Here is a 19,732-nt window from a genome sequence, read left to right on the forward strand (position 1 = left end):
CTTAATGCTTATAGTGAATCTTGTGTTGAAATGCAATGACATTTAAAAGTAAGGCCAGATCATGTCATTTCCACGTACATCTATCCTGTATCTCACAATTGTGCCTCAAGAGAGATCCCAAAAATAGTTTCATTTGTGTCATGACCCATATTTAAAACCAGGCCACGAGAAGTATAAAAAGGCCAATTAAAATAATGCTTTGTGATATTTTGGCCAAGATAAAATTAAAACTTGATGGCAGTTTCCCTCAAATAGAAGTAACTATTCTCTGTTCAACAAATATGCGCCTTCAAATCTTTGCTTTGTAATTTGCGATTTGCAGGTAAGTTGAAATTCCTTACAGGCCCACATCGCTCACCCATCAGGAAACCAAACCAACACACAGTTATTAGTCTGTAGAACTGTGCAAAATGCAGGGCTTTGCACAGTATTCATTTGCAAGATTTGTGTTTTCAAAGACTGTGAATTTGTTTTATTCACTCCATAGTGTCACAATCCACTCTCCTACCTTTGTCTCTGAGTTTTTCCAGGCATCAGAGAAGGCTTTGTTTAGTGGAGTCACTTGTGTTGTGGCTTGGGCAGCATGGCCATTGGCATGAACGGCACCTTCACAAGAAAAGGTGAACATCATTTGTGAAGCAACAAACTAGTCTTCCATGTATTTGCCAACCAAACAATATAGAAAGCCCTTTAGAGAGTCCCCCTTACCTTTGGAAGGTACAGAAGATGTTATGGGATCAACGATGGAGAGGTTTGACCATCTGGAGGCCAGTCCAGCTTTCTGCACAGCTATTTTGTAGTTGTCATAAAGTGTCTTTCCATACTGAGGAAGAAAAATACATACATATGTCTGTCTGCATACATATGTAACTATATACCAGCAAATACCATTTAAAACAATGACTGTGTGGACACATGAATGTCTTATGTATTGTAACATTTTATTTTTCCTCTAACACTATATTACCAAAAAAAACTGAATTACACTTATAATGTATAGGGTTGCTTTTGTAAACAGAATATATAAGGAAAGAAAAAAAGAGTGAGGAAACCCCTCTATAGTGCATTGGTGGACTTTCACAATATGCATGTATGGCTCAATTCATTATCTGCTAAACTCTTATATAAGACCCTCAGTACAAAGCTTTACCAAGCTGTCTGATTGATTCGGGGGATAACGATTGCGCTCACCTTGGCTATTCGTATTCCTGTCACCCACAGCTCCATCATCGCCTTGTCGTCACAGCAAAGGTATTTGACGTACTGAGATTCTTTTTGGATCTGAGGGTGCTGAGAGAAAACACAGGTTGGTTGATATCAGATTATATCATATAAACAAAGGAAACCAAGCAATACCACAGGGGCATGACTGGACATTGAACCAAGGCAGATTGTTTTCATTTTGAATTTTTTTTTTTTTTTTTTACAAATGCTATTTTTAAAAATATAAAACAAGGTAGCATTATGTACACAATGAGCTCTTTTGCAACACACTGATTTCTGAACATTTCCTTTTTTCAGTATTTTAGGAAATTTACAAGTCTGTTTTATTCTATTCTGGCCTCTTTGGAGTGTTTTTGGATATAATATCAAATTATCTACTAACATCAGTTTATGCTTGGACCTGTCTGGACACTTGACTTAGTCTGGTGAATGGGTGAATGTGTTTTTCAGAACTGAATCAGTTGTGGACTCCTGGTGCTGATGTCAAAATGTTCATGGTGTTCTTTCCATAATTCAAAACTAATTTAAATAGATGAGATGTTGTCAAAATTTTGGCTACGGAGCCATGATAAAAGTCTTGAGAATTATACTTTTGAACATATAGTCTGACAGTATGCCTTTGCACGACACTGTTCTTCAGTGCCTAGATGTTCTTCCTCAATACAAACACCAGATGGCATGCAATCTTTATTTTGGTGTGTTTATTCATTCATTTGTTAATTTTAAAAAGTTAAATAATTTTATTTGACATTTTTTCCTTAATTACAGGAATACATTTTAAATGTTATATTTGAGGATTATATTGGTACTTTAAATGTTAATAAATAAATACAACTACTATTAAGCAATTAAATTACATGTGCAGCTATCAATCAATAGTCTGGTTTGAATGAGGGCAAAGATGTTATTAAAACTTGTTGTCTTGTTTAAATATGTTCTTGTTATTCTATTAAGGAGTACTTTTTCCAAGCATTGAGAGAATACCATATACTCGAACCCGGGTCATTGTGGGGTTTCCTGTTTGTGGTCATCTCTGTTCCTCTCTGCCTTTCTGGAGGGGCCTTTAGTTGGATTGTAAGGTCATTGAGGCTGCATGGCTGTCTTAATAGTTGGCTTCTCTTCTAGAAACCCACCTTCAAAGGCTGCTAATTTAAAGCAGCTTTAAAAAAAAGTACGAAAGTTCCCAATTGCTAAGAATTTTCTTTTCCCTTTAACTATAAACAGTTCTGGTTTTGTCTGAGCATAATAATAGTAACACAAATGTTTGTCATTCAATCTGTGACTACAAGATTATAAGTAATAATATGAATAACATCTTGTATTTTTAATACGAGTGTTGCATTAACATGATAAGTATCAGCCTGTGACAGACTGCTCTTTTTATTCCTGCAAACCTGTATCTAAGGTATGAACCATCAACATGTGGCCACTCGAGACTCTGTGTGCTGCACAGATGACATTGATGTGAATAATATAGGGTTCAGGAATGACATTTTTCACTAACACCCACATTTCCAATGCGATGTGTAGAAAGGCAGGTCCTGTATGTCTATATATATCATCCACCATCAATGTTTTGGAGCTGCCATCGGTCATGGTCACTTTTATCACAAGCTATTGTGAATAGAAAATAATGTATTATTAAATAGCCGTCATTGTAATTAATATGAATGTAAATAAATATATACTGTACATATATATATATATATATATATATATATATATATACATACACACTCACCTAAAGGATTATTAGGAACACCATACTAATACTGTGTTTGACCCCCTTTCGCCTTCAGAACTGCCTTAATTCTACGTGGCATTGATTCAACAAGGTGCTGAAAGCATTCTTTAGAAATGTTGGCCCATATTGATAGGATAGCATCTTGCAGTTGATGGAGATTTGTGGGATGCACATCCAGGGCACGAAGCTCCCGTTCCACCACATCCCAAAGATTTTTCCAGTCTTCAACAGTCCAATTTTGGTGAGCTTGTGCAAATTGTAGCCTCTTTTTCCTATTTGTAGTGGAGATGAGTGGTACCCGGTGGGGTCTTCTGCTGTTGTAGCCCATCCGCCTCAAGGTTGTACGTGTTGTGGCTTCACAAATGCTTTGCTGCATACCTCGGTTGTAACGAGTGGTTAATTCAGTCAAAGTTGCTCTTCTATCAGCTTGAATCAGTCGGCCCATTCTCCTCTGACCTCTAGCATCAACAAGGCATTTTCGCCCACAGGACTGCCGCATACTGGATGTTTTTCCCTTTTCACACCATTCTTTGTAAACCCTAGAAATGGTTGTGCGTGAAAATCCCAGTAACTGAGCAGATTGTGAAATACTCAGACCGGCCCGTCTGGCACCAACAACCATGCCACGCTCAAAATTGCTTAAATCACCTTTCTTTCCCATTCAGACATTCAGTTTGGAGTTCAGGAGATTGTCTTGACCAGGACCACACCCCTAAATGCATTGAAGCAACTGCCATGTGATTGGTTGGTTAGATAATTGCATTAATGAGAAATTGAACAGGTGTTCCTAATAATCCTTTAGGTGAGTGTATATACACACACACACACATACAAGTTTATTTTCTGTAAAATTACTCACTTCTGAAGTATCTAGGCCATTCTTTCTGATAGTGTCTTCATAATTAAACTGACCATTTTGTACCCAGTATTTGCCACCAAGTATTTAATATGTATGTATATGAATGCACACACTTTGGGTGTGTTTGTGAAGCAGTATTACCATAGAGACACCAATCCTTCAGTGCACTGAAACCAGGCTTACAGCTGTATGCGGTGAAAGGCTGGCTGGGCTGAGATATGCAGAAGTCCCCACAAAGGCATTCAAATCTATTAACCACAGTTTCGAAGTGCAAAATATAGTATACTTTCAACTAATCATTACAATCTGAAAGCTTTAAGCTACAGTTGTCTGGTGTAGTTCTGCATTGGAGCTGAAAATTGCTTACACCAGAAAGCCAGACCCGGGGAGGCTATTTACAGACTGTGGGCTATTTCCCTAGTAAAGGTCTTATTTAGTTTGACATTGTGCTGTGGTTGAAAACATTTAGTTTTTTCTGTTCACAGTTTAACTTTAAGTTAGAACTTTTTGCTTTTTGCATATTGTACTGCAATTTCTCATGTATTAATGCAGGGAATGTACGCACTCTGAAAATTATTGTGTACTCTGAAATTAGACCCTTAATCAAACATGCCTGATGCAGTCTTATCACATTCAAATTAATATATTACTTGGAAACTGATAAGGTAGTTGCCTGAAAACAGGTCATTAATCTGTTGTAGACAATGGGTTAATACATTAATAAGAAATATAGTAAACCTTTTACTTATCTTCAATAAATACGCTTGAAAACAAAGTTTTTTGGTAATATTTAAAAAGTTAGATGTTGGTTATGTTCCATCTATTGATGACTGGTTTTTAATGACACCTACATTCTTCAGCACTTCTGTGTTATCTCTTTAACTCTGCCTAGTATAATCTAGGTTATTATGAGGGTATCGTTGTGTTTTCCAAGGGGCCAGTATGTTAATGACCACAACCAGTTATCTCACAGTAAGCCTGCTATGTGGTTCTTAGTTAAGCAGTGTTGCAGCATTAAGAGTAACCCCAAAGCTTGTGGTGAAAAAAAGACATTACAGGTAAGAATATATAACTTTATATAAACACACAGTAGACCTGAAACAGCTATAGCTCGTCACAGGACCTTGGTGAAGTTGACTTCTCCTCTCTCTTCTAACCTCCTTTTCCATCGCAGTCATTCTCTTCAAAATATTTCCACATTCACCTCTGCCACCCACACCAGTCCTTTGATTGATCCTGTCGGCTCCCCTTACTTCCCTTCGCCTCCTCCTCACAGAGTTGGCTGTCAGCCGTACCTCTTCTTGGTTGGGTACTGTCCTCCCCCTCTCCACCTCTTCATTTCTGATTAGTATGCATTATTCCAGTCCCTCCCCAACCTCTTAACGCCTTCTGTCTTTATTATTCTCTCCAACTACCTTCACATCCCATGTTCGCTCCCGAGTCATTCCCTTTCAAACAATTACCTTCGCAGTAGGCACACTCCACTCCAGTCCATTTTCACTGACTGCAATTGGTATTTGCCATAGTAGCCTTCACAACAAGTTATCACAGAGTGCTTTCACAGATTTACGACGAAACAGTCACTATGAACATAAGAGTCAATGTGACCATCAGAAGAGAAAAACAAAAACTCCACATTGTGTCCTCTATTGTGTTTATGCCATTACTTCTCAATCAAATCTGTTCCTCCTTTTCCTGTCCAGTATTTAGCAGCTACACATTCTTTAGAGGTGGAAAAGGTCAAAACTGCATGTTCAACTGGTCCTCTTTCGCTCTCTCTCCTGCGTGTGTATCTGCCTTAACCTTGTCCCCTTTAGTTCTGTGTTTAATGCTTTTAGACTTTTGCCCTTCTGAATGTGTGGCAATACAGCGTGACTATTTTCAGTTATTTGTCGGTGTGTTCAGAGACAAGGAAACCACCAAACTCCAGTGAGTTTATTTTTACATTTCTGGACAGGAATATTAAAAAGCAATGTAACTTTGAATTGATCTTTGAGACTCGGATTAACCCTTGCATTGAGAGTATTTCAGATGGCATACTCAATCAGCAAAAGCTAGGTTTCTTACCTTGAGGACAAAGCAGAAGTCTGTAGGAGCCTTGTATTTATTCTTATAATCGGTGCCATAATAGACGTTCACATTTTCAAACTGTATGAAGCATGCCAAGTCACGCGATGTCTGCAAAAGTAGAAGAAATAACAACTGGTTAACTAAGCTACATCTCTGAACTCAATAATGTGGTTTGAACAGAAGCAGCACTGAAAACTTGCATGCCTTCATTGAAGTGCTTTTTGAAAACATGAGATATGCGTGGTATAAAATAAGCCATCAGTAGTGAAATAGTTCTTCCATAATAGAAACACTCTCAATGTGTGATTCTTTTTCAAAATTATTTTAATGTAAAACTCTTAAACTACAAGTGTCAGCAGAATACATTTCTGTACACTACTGAAACTATCTGTCATACTATAATAATAATAATAATAATAATAATAAACTTAAACAGAAGTATCTGTGTATTTAAACACATTAGAAAATAATATATTTTACAAGAAGTAAAAAAATATGTGAATTCAGTTTATTGAGTGCCAGCTTTAGAGTTTTATTTTTAGTTGCCTCAAGGGGCCAAGGACTGTTTTAAATTTACTTGAATTTGGAATAGAAAGTCCATAGATTATTTTTTTGTCTTACTACAAAAAAAGGGTCTCTTGGCAATTGCACAATAGTTCTAGCTCACAATACTCCAATATTTGCACAAGTGTTCTGGTTAAAGGGGCTCTCAGGGCAGTCGAGAGTAGGTGTGTTGGGGGAGTTTGTCGTTTACACTGGACTGAATTGCTTTGCTTGTGTATGCATGTGTTTATTAAACGTCTCTTCTGACTCTCTGACCTTGGTCTTTCCTTTGGGTACATAATAAATTCCAGAAGCCCGGAGTAGAAAGTAACGCCGTTTCCAGGAGCGTTTTCCATCTTCTTTCAGATAAAGAGCCCCTTCAAGATCTGGTACAATGAGGGACGTCCCGCAGAAACTGTCCTGTGTTTGAGCGTGTAATAGAGAGATGCAGTGTGAAGGGTTTAATCATTCATTTCGAGCTGTAAAATCTTTTTCCTACTTTAACCCCTCTGGAAATTTTACTAAAGTTTAGGTCACCTGTTTTAGTTACTACCTTTTTGCAGATGGCAAATGTTACAGGAAAAGCAGCCAGTCATATTGTGCTAGTCTCTTAAGACAAATGGGAATAACTTTTACAATCGGCAAGTACAGTTTATGAATGTGTGTCTGTTGAGAAAATTCCTTGACTACTCACCTCCAAGAGAGATTCCTTGTCTTTGTCCTTCATCTCCTTTTTTTCCTTCTTCCCAAGGTAGAAATTCTGGGAAGTAAAATAAAGAAAGGAAAACATAAATACATATAATGGTATCATTTTATTTAGGTAGGCATGCGTTTCAAGAACTCTGTTATTGCAAGAAAGCTTTCAGTGACCTTTAAAGTAGAAAAGTGACATGTGAAGTGTAACGTTTCCACTGAAAGGAAAGAAGGTGTGAAAAAACAAAAGTTGATGGGCTTGATATTTTGAAAATCCACATTCACAGTTGAGTCTGTATTTGCATGTGTTTCAAGAAAAGTGTTAAAAATTTTAAATTTCCGAAGATACATTTCGGAAATCAGAAAGGGAAGCCAAGAAAAATGTGTGAATAAGAATAAAAAATAAAAAAGAATAATACCACAGTAAGATCATGACTTAATATTTCAATAAACTGTTAAAAACTGCTCCACCATGTTAATGCACTAATTACAAGAAACCATTAAAAATGTGTCTGAGAATCATATATTCCAGATTGCTTTACCTTGTTGTCTTTCTTCCCATGTTGTATATGCATATAATCATATTGTAGAATGTATCTAGGGTCTGTGGCCCTCTATTTTACCTGTCCCCATAGTGTTTATACTCTGAAGCAGGGACTTCAAATATCAGGTAATCCCAGAATATGTTTACCACATAGATGCATACTGAACTGATGTGGTGAAGTCCCTGTTCATGTACCTCAGTGTGCCCAAACTGTACAGTACACCGTTAACTAAGAGCCAGTGCCTCTTTTCAAGTTTGACCACAGTTTACAGTACCATTATAATTCCCTTGACATAAAATATAGTGCAGCTTTCTTAACACAACAACTTTCCTCTTTGCTTTACTGTTGCTGATAAAGTCTCAAGATAGATGTATTGGTGCAAACTGCAGAGCAAACTGCATGAGTATCAGTATTGAGTCTCTTTGGCACCTGTGTGCCACACACACACCACGGCGCCTCCTTTGCATTCTGTGGGGTTTGTTTTGTCTGACAGACTGTTTGCATTTTATGTGCAGCTCTCGCAGCTATAAAGTGCTGATTTATTTACTCGAGGCTTTGCCAAATGTTTTTGTCACATCCTTGTAATATGGCCAAGCAGCAAATGAACTGTTAAATAAATAATTAAATACTAGAGATATACTTTAAAATATCATCTGAATCTTAAAGACATGCGTCCATGTGTCCATGATTTTTTTTTTTTCTTTACCTGTGGGTTTTTAAAAACTGCATATTTTTCCTTCCTCTCCACAAAAATTATTTTGTTTTCGCTGTCCCGTGTCCATTGAGACAACAGTTCCACTAAATTTTCATGGTCTTCGAAACCCCTCTCTGTGAGAAAATAAAACAGAAAAGAGTGTTAAACTGGTGATCTATCAGTTAGACTGGAATTTATAGTAATGCTTCAGAAACTTCCTGATTCTCCTGTACAGTATTCAAAAAGTATACAGTTTGGTATTCCTATATTTTTTTCTATTTAAATGTTCTATATATGTAAGTTTCTTATTCAAATATTTATATTTTTTACACAATATTATTCAGTATCTGTTAGTTATTTCAAGAAAGTATATATTTTGAACCATGAAGGATTTGTTATACAGTAAAGGATACTACACTAGGAAAAAACAAAACAAAAAAACAGCCAAGGCAGTTATTGTTATTATTACTAATAATACTCATCATCATCATCATCATCATCATCATACAAATATTTTAATTATGAACTTCCTATCAGACCATGTAGAAACTGGAATGTTTTCTGTAACATTTTCTTTCAAGAAAAAGTCTGACAGTATGAAATTATTTCAGTTAATTTTTTGATCCAATGTATTAATTTAACAGAGACTAAGAGACAGCTACACATAGCCTATTAACAAGACAGACAGAGAGCAGACAGAGATGTCTCCCCCAAAGTGGAGACAGAGGAGGGGGAGCAACAAGCAAAACGACTACAGAGATACGTCGGGTGAGTTCTAATAAATCTAATTAAACCTTGAAGTTTGGGACAGATTCAGTTTAGTTTCCTTAGTTTTAAGTGAATTCTTTAATGGCACTGGATTTATAGATGAATAAACACAAATGTAGCAGAAAATATATTTATTGTCATGTTTTTACTGGCTACATCATTAAAAATGACTACACGATCACTATTGTTTTAATCACTATGTGCTGGGTTCTTCATGTTTCTATTGTGTACATTCTAATGTCTCTAGTTCTTCTTTTCTGGATCAAATACAATTAACAATGAACTTGCAAGCTGCTTTGTCAAAAAGAAACAAATCTGCTGTCAGGCTCCTAAAACTTTGTGAATCAATTATGTGATCCCTCTCAGTCGCCCACCCAGACTCTGATACCAGAAACTTCAGTTAAAAAACGTCTGTGCCTCAATTTATTACATAATCTTTCATCTGTTTGCCAGCAGGACTGATTAAATGTTATACTGCATGTTTGAGGCAGCTGATGGCTATTTGTAACTATCCATTACAAATGTTAAAGATTTATTAACCCCTTATTATCAACATTACAGAAGGAGGCAATAGATCCTTTTATTTGATGTTAGCTTGATTTGGGCAGTGATTATCGAGTGAAATCTCAAATTAAAAGTGTAAAAGTGGTAAATGGCACAGCAAAGCTTACTTTGTGTAGTGCAAATGTATCTTTCATAAGTGCAGAGTTGTACACATTTTGTGAAGACATGCACTTTACTTGGGCTTGATTATCTATGGTTTCTATCATGGTTTATTATACCCATCCATGCTTTATCTTTATCTCATCCTCCTTTCTTGCATTTTACTGTTGTTTGACCTAGGTATAAAATAACTAAATTAACTCCTTCACATCTCCCATATGACATACAGCTATGTTCACCAAACATTAATGTAAAGTGTCCAGTTTCATGTCTTATAATTAATTTGGCTGTATTTTTTATATGATGTGAGGAACATTACATTACACTTGAGCACCAAAGACCGGTTAGAAAGGCTGTATTTTACCTATCTGTAGGTCAGAGCTGCATTCAAACAGAGTCCAGTCGATGTTGCAGTCACAGTGGGTCTTCTCAAACAGGTTGTCCAGAATGTCTCGGACTGTCTGCGTTTCATCCACCATCAATGTTTTGGAGCTGCCATCGGTCATGGTCACTTTTATCACAAGCTATTGTGAATAGAAAATAATGTATTATTAAATAGCCGTCATTGTAATTAATATGAATGTAAATAAATATATACTGTACATATATATATATATATATATATATATATATATATATATACACTCACCTAAAGGATTATTAGGAACACCATACTAATACTGTGTTTGACCCCCTTTCGCCTTCAGAACTGCCTTAATTCTACGTGGCATTGATTCAACAAGGTGCTGAAAGCATTCTTTAGAAATGTTGGCCCATATTGATAGGATAGCATCTTGCAGTTGATGGAGATTTGTGGGATGCACATCCAGGGCACGAAGCTCCCGTTCCACCACATCCCAAAGATGCTCTATTGGGTTGAGATCTGGTGACTGTGGGGGCCAGTTTAGTACAGTGAACTCATTGTCATGTTCAAGAAACCAATTTGAAATGATTCGACCTTTGTGACATGGTGCATTATCCTGCTGGAAGTAGCCATCAGAGGATGGGTACATGGTGGTCATAAAGGGATGGACATGGTCAGAAACAATGCTCAGGTAGGCCGTGGCATTTAAACGATGCCCAATTGGCACTAAGGGGCCTAAAGTGTGCCAAGAAAACATCCCCCACACCATTACACCACCACCACCAGTCTGCACAGTGGTAACAAGGCATGATGGATCCATGTTCTCATTCTGTTTACGCCAAATTCTGACTCTACCATCTGAATGTCTCAACAGAAATCGAGACTCATCAGACCAGGCAACACTATTTGTAGTGGAGATGAGTGGTACCCGGTGGGGTCTTCTGCTGTTGTAGCCCATCCGCCTCAAGGTTGTACGTGTTGTGGCTTCACAAATGCTTTGCTGCATACCTCGGTTGTAACGAGTGGTTATTTCAGTCAGAGTTGCTCTTCTATCAGCTTGAATCAGTCGGCCCATTCTCCTCTGACCTCTAGCATCAACAAGGCATTTTCGCCCACAGGACTGCCGCATACTGGATGTTTTTCCCTTTTCACACCATTCTTTGTAAACCCTAGAAATTGTTGTGCGTGAAAATCCCAGTAACTGAGCAGATTGTGAAATACTCAGACCGGCCCATCTGGCACCAACAACCATGCCACGCTCAAAATTGCTTAAATCACCTTTCTTTCCCATTCAGACATTCAGTTTGGAGTTCAGGAGATTGTCTTGACCAGGACCACACCCCTAAATGCATTGAAGCAACTGCCATGTGATTGGTTGGTTAGATAATTGCATTAATGAGAAATTGAACAGGTGTTCCTAATAATCCTTTAGGTGAGTGTATATATATATATATATATATATATATATATATATATATATATATATATATATGCATAAATAAATAAGGGGAATAACATTATATAAGAATCTCTATGTCAGCAATTAATTTAGATCCTATAGGTACATCATGTACAGAAGAGGCCACACAGCACACACATTTCTACAATATAATTTAATGTAATGTCATTTACATGTGTCAGATAGTCAGATTGTCTGGACTGACACTAAACAGGCTTTGCAACACAGATGTGAGGATCCTGTCCACTTTGTCATACTTAAAACAATTTGCCACAGAAATACATTTAATTTGTTTAGTTGCATTATCACTCCTGTAAGTCCGGAACATGAAACCTTTTCAGTTTCAGGCTTAGATATCCCAAAGCTTAATAGCCAGTTGGATATGGTTTGATTTGAAAATATGAAAATTTGAAAATTTTAGCCAATAGTGGCATTCAGAACATTCTTGGGCTTAGACTTTTAAAAACTCTCACCATATGAATGGATTGAGCTGCACAAAACCTCACACTAGTCTAAAATCCAATTCCACAACATTGTCTTCTTTTCAAGGGAGGTTTTGACTGAAATACATAGACACAGACTAAAGTAAAACCGGTCAGTATGGTGTCCGTATAATGAATGTGTGAGCACATGAGAGCATGTGTGTGAATAAGTATGTTTTGACTTTCCTATTTTTCTGTAGGAAGGGATTGGAGACGTGCATATAAGAAGGGATTTTTTTTTCCGATGTCAAACTCTTGAGTAATTTCAGGAAATGTGTTTGTACAGCAGCAAACAGCTATGAATACATCTTTCTCAGAACACTGACCAGGTGCTTTGAAACTCCTTTCAATCAGATTGTATCAGTTCCTTGTTTTCTCTTTTCTTTATCTTAATTGCCTTTCACCATTCAAACATGTGACAATGTAAAACATGTTTACCTAATTGTTTCACCACATGGACTATTAATTCATACTTTTTATGAAAGCAATTTAATACCACAATGAATCTCTCATCAGAATGAGCTATTATCCCGGTGGATTAATTACAAATGCACCATCGTGGAACTTTACACTGCAAGGGTGTGAATTGCAGTTTTAATTTAAATCAAAACATGATGTATTGATTGTTTACGACAAAGCTTGATTTCTTCTCCGCAGAGACCTAGAATTCGGTGGAAAGGGAATTCATCATTATCCTTGTCCAAATTACCCTTGGCTTCTAAGAAGAAGGAATTTAATGTTTGACCATGAGTGTCCATTGTTCATCACATTGACTTTCATGTTACAAATCCATTATCATATTACTAGTAGGAAGAGGATATTTCAAGTAAGCTGACTTGATGCCACCAGATATAAATGATTTCCCTTTTGCAGTCTTTAGTAGTGATTTGTAGATTTTTCTATAAGAAGTGACCTAGAGAAAGTTTCATAACTTAATGACAAAGTAGGGCTCATGAAGTGCTTTATCTGAGCACAGATACAGATGTGTCAGCACAATATTTATTATTATTAATATTTTACCTTTTTAACTTTGGCTTCTTTCAGCTTTTCCAAAGCAAGTTTTATTTTATCAGATTTGGCTTGGGCCTCAATTTCCTCCTGTAAGAAAGAGAAAAATAAAAATCAAATTTAACCAGAAGCTCAGAGAGATAAACAGGTCATCATATATGTTTTTTTTTTTTTTTTTAAATATTGCAGTGTTAGTGTATGTTCCATTCGGTCAGCAAATCATGATTTTCACCATTCAAATACATGTGTTTATCCCTTTAGACATCAAAACAGTAAGTAAATTACCCTCAACTGATATTGTAATGCTATACCCATTCCAGACAAGCTGGATTCCCCAATGAAATGTTCCAGTGTGGGAGTGGCAAGACAGGTCCTTGCTCTTGTTGTTAGTCTATGATTATGAACACATTAGTCTGCTTTATAGATAGAGAGTTACCCTGAAAATGACACTTCAGGTTCTTAATACAATTGCTTTGAAAATAATATGGTCTTTCTAAACGTAACTGCCAGCAGGTCTCATTGTTAGTCAAGGGGCCCATGCAGGGATTTCATTGTACAAACTACAGTTTCTTTTTCAAGTTAAGAAAGTTGAAATGCCTTTAAAGTTGGGTCAATATTTCACAAAATACACATACAAAAAACAACATGTGTGATAGAATATATGCACGGCTACCAAGAGTTTATACATGGGATAGATTCTGGGATAAATAAAAGTGTCTTAGCAGGCAAGCTGTTTTGGATCATGACTTACGTTTATACTGTATGAGGTTTTGATGGCCTTCCCTGCATTTTGTCATGATGTTTAACATACCAGACAGAAGACTGTGGAATCTGTGTTTAGTTTTCTTCCCATTGAACAAGCTTTTGTTCTTTATTTTGGGGAGATTTTAAACAAATGCCAAATTCAGACACATGTTTGCAGCAAGCATCAGCAACATTGTTCTGTTTGTTTGCACATTTAATTAAAAAAAAATACCCAGGAGGCTAATATGCCCTTGAGTCACTGAAATGTGTTAAAAAAAAGATTAATTGATTATTATTTTAGAAAGATGCATTATGGCTTCAGTGAGGCCCTTTGTTTTGGAACACCAGTGTCGGCTGAACAATACAAGAAGTATTGGCAACAGGAGCAAGATATTCTAGGTGGTAAATTGTGTCCATCTTGAAGTGTTTTTCTTCTTTTATTATATTATAATTTCAGTAAATCATTTCTAAGGCTGAGCACAAAGATCTGACCTGCAATGCGAGTGGATTTGCTGTGGTGTTACCTGTGTCAGTGGTTTGGTAGGTCCTGGAGGAGGCAGAGGTTTGGGGGAAGGAGCCCGGGCTTTGGGAGCTGGTAAAGTCCCACTGGAGCTGGTGTTTTCAGGAGGTACTGGGAGTGAGTATGACGCAGGGGCGAGGAAGCTGTAATCCGGAGGGGGGGGTGGGAGACTGCTTTGGTTGGAGATGGTTCCTTGTGCTCTTAGTGTCTCCTCTGTTTCATTGATATCTGCCACTAGATCTGCCATTAGCGCGTCTAGGTCATTGTCTTCCAGCGAATTCAGACATTGAGCTAGGCAGAGACAAACAAACACGCATGTGTCATTTTACAGTCAGCAGTTTACAAGTTCACATCTAGAGGATACACTCACTCTTGATTCCACTAGTATATTCATACAATTTGTTTAATTGAGACTTCTGTTATCTTACAGATGTTATCTACTATCGCTCTAACTGGGCAGCTGCTATGTTTAAATTAGCGATGCTGATGTTTTGTTAACGATGACAAATGGTCCTTTATCGGATTTGAGAAGGTTTGTCACTTATATTGGAATATTAATTGTATGTGGTATCCATTCCATAGAATGTCAAGGTTGACACCTTAGTTATTATGAAATAAAGTATAGAATGTATAGATAAACTGAAACTCTTAAAATATTGTTTTTTGGTTTTCATGCATATAGCTCTCAAACCTTGAGGAGTTTCACACAACAGAAAACAGAAACAGAAAACAGTCTGGCCAGTTACATGAGTAATAATGGATTAAAAAAATTAATTATATATATAACAGTTTGGCATGTATTTGGTGAAATAGACTAATACTCGTGTTGGTAACAAGTATGAGGTTTCTAATCACAGTATACTATATTATTTATGATACTTAACGGCATATTATTGAACTCATAATTTTCTGGTTACATTACATTTACTGTAATTAACTGCCTTAATAATGATCACCTCAGTTCCAATAAAACATTTTTCAGATACAACTGCAATTCTTTCAGATTCAGTTTTCAAACATTTAGAAATATGGTTTTCATTTTGCCACATGGTTTTGAAATAGATTTAGATGACATGAAAGGAAACAATAAAATGAGTCCCCCCACCCCCCACCACAGCCCCCTTGTCCGGAATCACAGTCATATTCTAGAAGGGAGGTCCTGCACAGTTCTACACAGACTTTGACAATCAGAACAGCTTTGCATTGCTGGAGGTGAACTGTGTACGTTGGCAGGCAGGCTGTGGCTGTTAACCAGAAAGATCAAGTAAAGACCAAGATTGACCATCTAAATTAGAAAAACCACTGAAACCACTATCTGAATACCTTTTAATCAGAGCAAAACAGCTAACCTTTATGTCAGCACTGTGTTCCTAATAACAGTGAAATAAAAATAAGGCACACATTTCTAAATGAAACTGAGCTCTCAAATATGAAATAGTTCAATGAATGTCACTCTGAAAATTAAACAAGGTTATTGAGTATATATTTTGGAAGGGACTGCCATAACATTTGAAATTAAAATATGTGCCCATGATAATTTCAGTCCCAATGTATGATTAAGATGACACTGAAATAGATATTACTCACCATTCAGATCTTTAAATTGGAAGTCAAGTTCTTTACTTGAGGTGGATGGAGACAGGGGGGGGATAGTTTCTACTCCTAAACTCTGTGGAGAAAAAGACATCAAGTCCCATTAAAGACTGACAAATCAAACTGAAACATAACTTTTTGCCAGGCGTTACATTGTGTTAATGAAAACGCAATGATCAAAATGTTGAACCTCTATCTTTGCAATGGCTGCAAAAGGAAGAATTAAGGAAGGAATTAAACAGTCAGGATTCTGCACTGGAATATTCTAGATAATTCCAATGTCCATGTTTATTTTTTGTGATGAATAAATACATTATACAGTGCTCAGTTCCTTCAATTGCACTGAATTGATACCAAACCTTCATATAGAAAAAGATAGATCCCAGAAGGTTTATTTTACTCATTGAGACTGTTCTGTAACAAATCTATGTCAAGTGGAAGCCTACATCCCGTAGCAAAATTAACACATTGTTAAAGGTGCAAAGTTAAACAACGCAGATGGGACACATAGTTGAAAAAGGCAAGAACAACACTGTTCAATATAAACAGATAGATGCAAACAAGTCTATAACACAATGGGTTTATTGTTTCTGGCACACAGTTAAACCTAAATCAAACACAGGAAAAGGCATAATGAAACAAGTGCCATTACTGTGCCAAGTGCCAGGGAAAAAGCAGACCATAAAAATTCACTATTTAAAATGAAGATCAATTGATTCATTATAGTTCAAGCCAATGCAATACACATGCAAAGCATTACATGGAGCAAGTATAATACCATCTAACACATTTCTATTTTATTTAATTTTTAAGCACATACTAAAAATATGCTATAGGCAGAATCAATTATATGTGATTCACAAATTCAGCCCAGCATGCATACAAATCAAACCATTATATTTCAAACACTTTCCACTTTTAGTGAAACCATACATTTGCCACCTTAGACTATCAGTAACATATTTTTTAGTTTATATTTTCACAGCAGTTTTCTTCATGTACAGAATGTATGACCTATGGTCAGTTTGACGACCAATGCTCTATCACAATCTCTCAAAAATGATGATGTATTTTTTTGGTGGTATTCTCTCGAAGTCTGAAAAATACATTTAAATACAAGGTGCCATGTTTTTCTTAAAATAACACATCAAAGTAAAAATGTTAATTAGATCAAATTTTCTGCAAGATCTGGAGCATTAAACTTTTTCACCTCCGTCTATGCTGCCTTTGTCTGATGGGGCCAAGCCTGCTATACTGACCCCCCAAGTTACCCCTAACCAGGCATTCCAGCTAATGGCTGACAGTGAAAGACAGAGGCCAATCAAATAATGATCTTTGAAATACATGAATCATTTATTTAATTTCTTATATGTATTAATTTATCAAGTGCTTGAACCGTTTTTCTTTCTGTGTACAAGAATAACTTACCTGTGTTAGGAGGTCCATCTCCCCCAACAGGTCACTGAACATTGCGTCAATGTCGTCCATCTGTAAGATAACATACAGCCTTAATGAAACAAAATGATTCCTGTGTAACAGACGAGGTGTGCTCTCTTCCCACAATGACTAAATTAAAGTGTGGGAAAATCTAAAATAGATCATCCACTAGACTATATATATACATATACAGTTATATCACCACTAAGTAAAAACTGGTTGATTAATTAATACAGTTGATGTCAAAGCTATACTTATTATCACTTATGTATTGTCTATGGTGGCACTGAAGCGCAAAACACAAATGCAAAAACAAAACCCCAGTTGCAAAAAGAAACACACAAAACAAAAAGACAAACAGTATTACAAAAAGAAAAATGCAATTGCAAATAGAGAAACACAAAAGAAAAACGCAAATGCAAAAAGAATGCATTCCCCGATAAGCACTGATTCAGAACTCGTGAAGATCACAGAGGATTGTAAACACTGATGGCCACTCCAGAGAAATCAATGGAGTGATCTCTGTTTTTCTAGGTATAGAAATGTAATATTTTTCCTTACAAAATCAAGAATTCAAGTTAAATCTTATTCTGATCTGCTGGATGACCCAGAATATGTATTAACTCTCAAAGTAATAATAATAACTAGATTATTTATTTAAAATGCTTAGTTATTTATCAGCTATTTTAACCTGTATGCTTTATAAAACCTTATGCTTTATGTCAAGGAAAAGTACAAAGTGCACAGCACAGCAAGAAATAGAGAAAAAAGTGAAACTGACAATGGTTGCGCAAGTTGCCAATTACAGTAACAATTCGCATTAATCGGGATTTTGTTGTGGAACAACCTTATGTAATGAAATATACTGACCATCAGCTTAAAGCAGTTCAGATGTTATCACTTATTTTTGGTAGGAGGAAGGGAATACCTCTCTGCCTTTTATTGTGATCTTTATATTTTTTTGCAGGCTATATCATAAACCAAATCAAACCTTTGACTTACCCACAACTTGCAAATGACAGACTCAGTCCTGGTTTAATTTATTGTCAGAAGCCCTTTCTTCTATTTATCAAGAAAATATAAGATAAGTCTGTGATTTGAGATTCACTGGGGGGTCATGGTTTAGGTCTAAGGCCTATATATTTTTAAATAATTATTATCTGGAAACAAATTAAAAATTAATAATATACCTTTTGTCTTTTGTTGCTTACAAAATATTTTGCAAGCTATATTTTTACAAAGAGTCCAAAATAAAATGTCAAAGAGGGGTCACAGATTGCATTATACATTTTCCTCAGATGCAGTTAAATACAGCTGTTACTCTTTATAGCTGGTATCAGTATAAGCTATGATTCATGCTTGCTCAATAAAAGTTAGGCTACCGGTACCATCCCTTGCTGGGACAGACAGATTCATAACAGTACAGAGGACTGATCACGTTATTCAATAGTGCATTCAGATCCTCAGTGTATAGAAATGCCTCCTGCCAATAGTCCCACAATGTCCCACAATTTCCTGTTTGGGCCTGTCATTTCTCAATGCTTTTATACAGGTAACGAGCTGAGATTAGGAGCACTCTCTTAAAGGGACTGCTCCTAATCTCAGCTCGTTACCTGTATAAAAGACACCTGTCCACAGAATCAATCAATCAATCAGATTCCAAACTCTCCACCATGGCCAAGACCAAAGAGCTGTCCAAGGATGTCAGGGACAAGATTGTAGACCTACACAAGGCTGGAATGGGCTACAAGACCATTGCCAAGCAGCTTGGTGAGAAGGTGACAACAGTTGGTGCGATTATTCGCAAATGGAAGAAACACAAAATAACTGTCAGTCTCCCTTGGTCTGGGTTTCCATGCAATATCTCACCTCATGGAGTTTCAATGATCATGAGAACGGTGAGGAATCAGCCCAGAACTACACGGGAGGATCTTGTTAATGATCTCAAGGCAGCTGGGACCATAGTCACCAAGAAAACAATTGGTAACACACTACGCCGTGAAGGACTGAAATCCTGCAGTGCCCGCAAGGTCCCCCTGCTCAAGAAAGCACATGTACAGGCCCGTCTGAAGTTTGCCAATGAACATCTGAATGATTCAGAGGAGAACTGGGTGAAAGTGTTGTGGTCAGATGAGACCAAAATCAAGCTCTTTGGCATCAACTCAACTCGCCGTGTTTGGAGGAGGAGGAATGACCCCAAGAACACCATCCCCACCGTCAAACATGGAGGTGGAAACATTATGCTTTGGGGTGTTTTTCTGCTTAGGGGACAGGACAACTGCACCGCATCAAAGGGATGATGGACGGGGCCATGTACCGTCA

General features: G+C 36.8%; 1 protein-coding gene across 1 annotated transcript in view; it reads right to left on the minus strand.

Moving 5' to 3' along the window:
* apbb1ip (amyloid beta (A4) precursor protein-binding, family B, member 1 interacting protein) overlaps positions 1 to 19,732 on the minus strand; it is a 31,418-nt gene that overhangs the window by 2,899 nt on the left and 8,787 nt on the right. Inside the window, exons 2-13 of the mRNA XM_066717990.1 lie at positions 17,402 to 17,461; positions 15,968 to 16,049; positions 14,385 to 14,671; positions 13,129 to 13,206; positions 10,168 to 10,327; positions 8,385 to 8,506; positions 7,135 to 7,200; positions 6,717 to 6,860; positions 5,895 to 6,005; positions 1,192 to 1,290; positions 709 to 823; positions 509 to 606 (exon numbers count right to left, since the gene is read on the minus strand). Of these exons, the coding sequence (XP_066574087.1) occupies positions 509 to 606; positions 709 to 823; positions 1,192 to 1,290; positions 5,895 to 6,005; positions 6,717 to 6,860; positions 7,135 to 7,200; positions 8,385 to 8,506; positions 10,168 to 10,327; positions 13,129 to 13,206; positions 14,385 to 14,671; positions 15,968 to 16,049; positions 17,402 to 17,461 (1,422 nt within the window). The remainder of the gene's footprint in view (positions 1 to 508; positions 607 to 708; positions 824 to 1,191; positions 1,291 to 5,894; positions 6,006 to 6,716; positions 6,861 to 7,134; positions 7,201 to 8,384; positions 8,507 to 10,167; positions 10,328 to 13,128; positions 13,207 to 14,384; positions 14,672 to 15,967; positions 16,050 to 17,401; positions 17,462 to 19,732) is intronic.

This window comes from Amia ocellicauda, chromosome 2, assembly GCF_036373705.1.
Source record: "Amia ocellicauda isolate fAmiCal2 chromosome 2, fAmiCal2.hap1, whole genome shotgun sequence".
Taxonomy (NCBI): Eukaryota; Metazoa; Chordata; class Actinopteri; order Amiiformes; family Amiidae; genus Amia; species Amia ocellicauda.